Genomic DNA, 7,500 nt, shown 5'->3' with positions numbered 1-7,500 from the left:
ACTATAGAGAGTACTACACACAGAGACGTTTTTAGAGGGTTTTTATTGCTTTTTGGGTGTTTTTCCGACATTTTGGGCTTTTCTGTACTTTTTTGTCACTTTTTTTCAGCGTTTTTAGTGTTTTTATACTGATCCTGATACTGTAGTACTGCTGTACACTATACAGCTAAGAGTACTACACACAGAGAACATGAGAAATAAACAGACAGAATCTGCAGAACTGTCCTAAATTAGTTTTTTCTCACTTTTTTCTACTTAAAAAAAAAAAAAATGTTTTTAATTGTTTTTTCGGGACTTTTTATTACTTTTTTCCACGTTTGTTTTCGCTTTTTTTAAAAACTACTAATGTGTTTACTAATTCTGGCTCCTTTTTTGTGTATTTTTTCCGGGTGTTTTCCTTCTTATATAAACTGAATTGTACTGAAAGCAGCTTTGGGTCAGTTATTGAGTGATATTTAAATATTGGTGTGTGTGTTTGTGTGCAGATCATGTTCGAGACCTTTAACGTTCCCGCCATGTACGTGGCCATCCAGGCCGTCCTGTCTCTGTACGCCTCGGGACGCACCACAGGTTGGACCACACTCCTCTTCTTCTCTTTCTACAGCTTCTGTTCATCTTGTCATTCTCGTTGTGTGACTTCAGAATGAATAAATATTTAAATATTAACAAAGACCAACATCCACCAGACTCCATGTAAATAATCAGGACTTTAATCATCGTAAAACTCACTTCATTCAAAGTGGACAGAAACTAAATCAAACTATCAAAAGCCGTCTTGGTTCATCTTTCCACTGTTCCAACAATCACCACTCTGGCTTTGGTTGAAATAAACCCTTAATTCACCCATTTACATGTGGAGATATGCTGGCTCTATACACGCTAAAAGTCCTGATTATTTACATGGAGTCTGGTGGAGATATGCTGGCTCTATACACGCTAAAAGTCCTGATTATTTACATGGAGTCTGGTGGAGATATGCTGGCTCTATACACGCTAAAAGTCCTGATTATTTACATGGAGTCTGGTGGAGATATGCTGGCTCTATACACGCTAAAAGTCCTGATTATTTACATGGAGTCTGGTGGAGATATGCTGGCTCTATACACGCTAAAAGTCCTGATTATTTACATGGAGTCTGGTGGAGATATGCTGGCTCTATACACGCTAAAAGTCCTGATTATTTACATGGAGTCTGGTGGGTTTGGTGATGGTGATTTCGGGGCTGTTTCATGTTGAACTAAAAGGATCTTACTCTTTAACTAAAAGGTCTATCTCTGTAGGGATCCATCCCATAATGTTTTCAGACTCTTAGAATAATAATCTGAGTCTGTCAGCAGCAACAACAACTGAACTTTTAGTGGGTTAGGGTTCAGGTTGGAAAAAACAAATTGTCCTTTAAAATGTTTAATTTCTGAAGCGATAAGGGATTCATTGGCACATCTACAGGTACATTACCAGGACAAAGACTGACCTGTCTGTTTGTCTGTCTGTATGCCGGTCTGTCTCCTCCCCCTGCCTGTCTGCCTGTCTCCTCCCCTGTCTGTCTACCTGTCTCCCCCCTGCCTGTCTGTCTGTCTCCTCCCCTGCCTGTCTACCTGTCTCCCCCCTGCGTGTCTGCTCCCCTGCCTGTCTACCTGTCTCCCCCCTGCCTGTCTACCTGTCTGCCCCCTGCCTGTCTCCCCCCCCACCCCCAGGTATCGTGCTGGACTCTGGTGATGGCGTGACCCACAACGTGCCGATCTATGAGGGGTACGCCCTGCCTCACGCCATCATGAGGTTGGACCTGGCGGGCCGCGACCTCACCGACTACCTCATGAAGATCCTGACGGAGCGCGGCTACAGCTTCGTTACCACGGGTACGCCAAATATATCTCGGGTTATTTTCTTTGGATCGGAATACAGTTTCATCAGTTTCATTTCATCCTGATGTTACTACTCACACACACACACACACACACACACACACACACACGCACGCAAACACAGACATACACACATACAGTCTCACTCACACACACACACACACACACACACACACTCACAGTTATATGCAGATGATATCCAGCTGTTTCTGTCTCAGTGGTGTTGAGACTGGTTGGAGGTTCTGGTTCACAGACGGATGTTGAGATCCTGTTTGAATCGAGCCTTGAATTACACGTCTGATGTTTGTCAGAGTAAAAGATAATCATCAGGTGAAGAAGGTCTGAGAGTGTGTGTGATGTGTGCGTGCAGCGGAGAGGGAGATCGTGCGGGACATCAAGGAGAAGCTGTGCTACGTAGCGCTGGACTTTGAGAACGAGATGGCGACGGCGGCGACCTCGTCCTCGCTGGAGAAGAGCTACGAGCTGCCCGACGGACAGGTCATCACCATCGGCAACGAGAGGTTTCGCTGCCCAGAGACCCTGTTCCAGCCATCCTTCATCGGTCAGTCTGTCTGTCTGTCTGTCCCTCTGTCTGCCTGTCTGTCTGCCTGTCTGTCCCTCTGTCTGTCTGCCTGTCCCTCTGTCTGCCTGTCCCTCTGTCTGTCTGTCTGTCTGCTGCCTGTCTGTCCCTCTGTCTGTCTTCCTCTCCCTCTGTCTGTCTGTCTGTCTGCCTGTTCCCTCTGTCTGTCTGTCTCTCTGTCTGTCCCTCTGTCTGTCTGCCTGTCTGTCTGCCTGTCTGTCTGCCTGTCTGTCTGTCTGTCTGTCTGTCTGCCTGCCTGTCTGTCTGTCTGTCCCTTTGTCCCTATGTCTGTCCGTCTGTCTGTCTCTCTCTGTCCCTCTCTCTCTCTCTGTCTGTCTGTCTCTCTCTGTCCCTCTCTCTGTCCGTCTGCCTGCCTGCCTGTCTGTCTGTCTGTCTCTCTCTGTCCCTCTCTCTCTCTGTCTGTCTGTCTGTCTGTCTGTCTGTCTCTCTCTATGTCTGTCTGTCTGCCTGTCTGTCTGTCGCCAAACTGTAGCAGAGTAGACTTTGTCTCACAGCCAGCGTCTCGTCCTCCGTCCTGCAGGCATGGAGTCAGCAGGGATCCACGAGACGACCTACAACAGCATCATGAAGTGTGACATCGACATCCGTAAAGACCTGTACGCCAACAACGTGCTGTCTGGAGGAACCACCATGTACCCCGGCATCGCCGACCGCATGCAGAAGGAGATCACAGCGCTGGCGCCCAGCACCATGAAGATCAAGGTCTGCCCCCTGCAGCTCACACTAACACATTACAACAGATTATAACCCTGCACCATGATGCAACTTTTAGTTTTTAAAGGCATACTATGCAACTGTTCCAGCTTGGGTCCCCCTACAGGTTGTCTCATGGAACTGCAGCTCGCGCTACGCGAGCTGCAGTTCCATGAGACAACCTGTAGGGGGATCCAAGCTGTAGTAACATGAGACAACCTGTAGGGGGATCCAAGCTGTAGTAACATGAGACAACCTGTAGGGGGATCCAAGCTGTAGTAACATGAGACAACCTGTAGGGGGATCCAAGCTGTAGTAACATGAGACAACCTGTAGGGGGATCCAAGCTGTAGTAACATGAGACAACCTGTAGGGGGATCCAAGCTGTAGTAACATGAGACAACCTGTAGGGGGATCCAAGCTGTAGTAACATGAGACAACCTGTAGGGGGATCCAAGCTGTAGTAACATGAGACAACCTGTAGGGGGATCCAAGCTGTAGTAACATGAGACAACAAACAAACAAAAACAACAACAAAAACATCCGGAAAAATGGCAAAAACGTGAGAAAAACTTAAAATAAGCGCAGAAATATATTGACAGAAAAGTATTTTTAAATAAAGTTTTTTTCGGACTTTCTGTTCGTCTGACGTGATTGGTTCTTTGGTTCTGGAGACCGCCGAAGTGTTTCCACATCTGAACTAACGTGTCTCCGCACCGGGCTGATTTTTATATTTTTTCGACGTTTTGGGCACTTTTATGTACATTTATTTTTAATAGTAAAATATTTTTTATTTTTATTTTTATTTTTACAAAAACTGTAAAAAAAATAAAATAAAAAAACGTGTAAAAACTACACTTTTTTCAACGTTTTTTTAAACATTTATATCAACGTTTTGACCCATTTTGACATAGGAAGTCCTTTCCGACATTTCCGTCTACGTTTGACGTATTTCTTTAATGTTTCTGATAGTTTTCCTACGTTTTTGGCGGGTTTTTTTCCCACGTTTTGCCCCTTTTTTTGACTTATTTTTCCGTCTGACATCATTTCATTGTTGGTTTTGGAGACCGGCATATTTCCCCCTCTGAACTAACCTGCCCCCCCCCACCCCCTGCAGATCATCGCGCCCCCAGAGAGGAAGTACTCAGTGTGGATCGGCGGCTCCATCCTCGCCTCCCTCTCCACCTTCCAGCAGATGTGGATCAGCAAGCAGGAGTACGACGAGGCCGGGCCGTCCATCGTCCATCGCAAGTGCTTCTAGAAACCCCCGCAGACGCCCCCCCCCCTCGCCCACGCCATTTTACCCTAGCAACAACAGATCCCCCAAAACCCCCCCGCAGCAGGAAGCAACCCCAGGGTCTCTGGTGTTTAAGAAGATGCTAAAGAAATGTTTTATTTTGAAAAGCTAAAAGTCAAAGGGGAAGTGATGTCGTCAGGGCTTTAAATCAACACTAGTGGTGCACGATAGGTCGGTTTTAGTCTTCAAAGAAAATATCAGCAGAAAATGTTCCTTTTATATTCAATCCAATGTTCAATCTGTTCAATAAAAGAAAGTTAGAAATGACTTCCTGCCATTAGTTTTAAACTCAACAAGCAGTTTGTTGTATTTTACTGAAACATAATATCTGGTTATTTATCGCCATATTATGGTCTGTTTTCCTCATAGCGTGCAGCTCTAGTTGACACACGCCAACCCACCAAAATGTGGGTAAAAACGTGAAACATTAGAACGTTATTAGTCAGTTTGTCCGGTGATGAATAAAGCGAATAACTCAGCGTCTGTTTGGATCGGCCAGCTGCAGAAATGTTTCCAGATTGGTCCGTTTCCCGCCAAGAAATCTGGGCGGTTTTGTGCGTAATCTTCATCTGGCCAACGCTGCTCGTAGCTGTAATACTACATTTCCCATGAGCACCTCCAGCCATCGGCTATGTGTCGGCACGCGGTATCGATTACGAGCTACGCTAAAACGGAGAAGACGAACGGTGGCGAACGGCGGGAAATAAATAGGGTTGGGTACAGAGCGGTAGGAATCGGGCCGGATTAGGACGCAACTTTCAGTTCCTCATTTCGGTTCCACTTAATGTGTCGACTGAAATATTTTCCCTCCGTCGCTCCGACACGGGCGTAAAAATATCCCCCTCGCTCCATAGTCTACAGTTAGCTAGCTACTCTCTCCGTAGTCTACCGTTAGCTAGCTACTCTCTCTGTAGTCTACCGTTAGCTAGCTACTCTCTCCGTAGTCTACCGTTAGCTAGCTACTCTCTCCGTAGTCTACCGTTAGCTAGCTACTCGCTCCGTAGTCTACCGTTAGCTAGCTACTCTCTCCGTAGTCTACCGTTAGCTAGCTATCGTAAACGTAGGCTTTAAAATGCCATATCTTCCCTCTGGGCTCACCAGAACGGACGTGAAAGCCTCTTACTGCTACCACATCTATAAAAGAGCCTTTCTTTGATGTCGTTTTTCAGTTTTTCAAGAATCGGTTTAGGAATCGGCATCGTAGAAATCCCATCGGTTCCCGACGCTAGAAACGAACCAGAGGAGCCAAAAGTCGAGTTAGGAAAACAAAACAAACATTACTGACTTACCAATTTGTCAAAAGTGTCCGAAAACTGAAAGAAACATCGGAAGAAATGTCGGAACAAAGCGACAAACGGCGGGAAACTGAACCAGAGCAGCTTGAAAGTAAACAAACCAAAGTTCAGCCAGCGGAGAATCTGATTGGCCGGTGAGAGTCTGCGAGCCGTGTTGGCCAATGATCCAGAGAGGTGATTTAAAGCCCAGGATGTTGCCCCCCCCCAACCCCGCTCACCTGAGAGCTGTGAATGTGGTGCTTTGCCCGCCGTCTTCAAACCTCCACTCCCCTCTTCCCCCCTCTGTCGGCCATGTTGGTTCCGTTTGTTTTGATTTTTTTAAAGAATGAAAGCTTTGATGTTACGTCCCCCCCGGCTGGTGTTATCTTCACGCAGCGTAATGATGATGTCACAGCTGTTGAACTCTGGGTAAAACCAGTCGAGTGTGTGATGGAAGTGACAGAAGACGAATAAAGAAGCTCTGAAACCAGATCGCTGCTCGGCTCCTTATTTCTAACGTTAACGTTTACTACTTCATTTGGGGGGTTGTCTGAAGGTTTTTGGGGGGTTGTCTGAAGGTTTTTGGGGGGTTGTCAGAAGGTTTTTGAAGTTTTTGTGTCGACTTCTATGTAGCTCTTTTGGGCTGTTATTTTGCGATGTTTTTGACATTTTTTTAATGTTTTTTTTTGACATATTTATTTCGTTTTCTTTCGAATGTTTTTGGGGAATTTTTGTTATGCTTTTCTATATTTATTTGCTTTTACAGACCGTTTTTCTGGTGTTTTGTGTGAGTGTGTGTGTGTGTGGGGGGGGGTTTCGTTGTTTTGATGTTTAGATTTTGTTGATGCTCATTTGGGTCATTTTCTGTAAAAAAAGTTGTTTTTTCTCACTTATTTCAATATTCTTTTTTATTTCAGCCCTGGAATCACCATCACCAAACCCACCAGACTCCATGTAAATAATCAGGACTTTTATCATCGTAAAACACACTTCATTCAAAGTGGACAGAAACTAAATAAAACTACCAAAAGCCGTCTTGGTTCATCTTTCCACTGTTCCAACAATCACCACTCTGGTTTGGTTGAAATAAACCCTTAATTCACCCATTTACATGTGGAGATATGCTGGCTCTATACACGCTAAAAGTCCTGATTATTTACATGGAGTCTGGTGGAAATATGCTGGCTCTATACACGCTAAAAGTCCTGATTATTTACATGGAGTCTGGTGGAAATATGCTAGCTCTATACGCGCTAAAAGTCCTGATTATTTACATGGAGTCTGGTGGAAATATGCTGGCTCTATACACGCTAAAAGTCCTGATTATTACATGGAGTCTGGTGGAGATGTGCTGGCTCTATACACACTAAAAGTCCTGATTATTTACATGGAGTCTGGTGGAGATGTGCTGGCTCTATACACGCTAAAAGTCCTGATTATTTACATGGAGTCTGGTGGAGATATGCTGGCTCTATACACGCTAAAAAGTCCTGATTATTTACATGGAGTCTGGTGGAGATATGCTGGCTCTATACACGCTAAAAGATCTGATTATTTACATGGAGTCTGGTGGAGATATGCTGGCTCTATACACACTAAAAGTCCTGATTATTTACATGGAGTCTGGTGGAGATATGCTGGCTCTATACACGCTAAAAGTCCTGATTATTTACATGGAGTCTGGTGGGTTTGGTGATGGTGATTTCGGGGCTGTTTCATGTTAAACTAAAAGGATCTTACTCTTTAACAGAATGCTATATTTCTGTAGGTAAT

General features: G+C 44.9%; 1 protein-coding gene across 2 annotated transcripts in view; it reads left to right on the top strand.

The window, feature by feature from the left end:
• acta2 (actin alpha 2, smooth muscle) overlaps positions 1-6,219 on the top strand; it is a 16,873-nt gene extending 10,654 nt beyond the window's left edge. For both annotated transcript variants that reach the window (XM_078278709.1, XM_078278710.1), the window contains 5 exons: positions 486-570; positions 1,695-1,856; positions 2,233-2,424; positions 2,984-3,165; positions 4,274-6,219. In XM_078278709.1, the coding sequence (XP_078134835.1) occupies positions 486-570; positions 1,695-1,856; positions 2,233-2,424; positions 2,984-3,165; positions 4,274-4,417 (765 nt within the window). In that variant the 3' untranslated portion in view covers positions 4,418-6,219. The remainder of the gene's footprint in view (positions 1-485; positions 571-1,694; positions 1,857-2,232; positions 2,425-2,983; positions 3,166-4,273) is intronic.
• Positions 6,220-7,500: the final 1,281 nt, after the last annotated feature.

Source organism: Sander vitreus, chromosome 21 (assembly GCF_031162955.1).
Source record: "Sander vitreus isolate 19-12246 chromosome 21, sanVit1, whole genome shotgun sequence".
In the NCBI taxonomy this organism is placed as follows: domain Eukaryota; kingdom Metazoa; phylum Chordata; class Actinopteri; order Perciformes; family Percidae; genus Sander; species Sander vitreus.
Note: the sequence above shows the minus strand (reverse complement) of the source record. Positions and strands in the feature narration are given on the sequence as shown.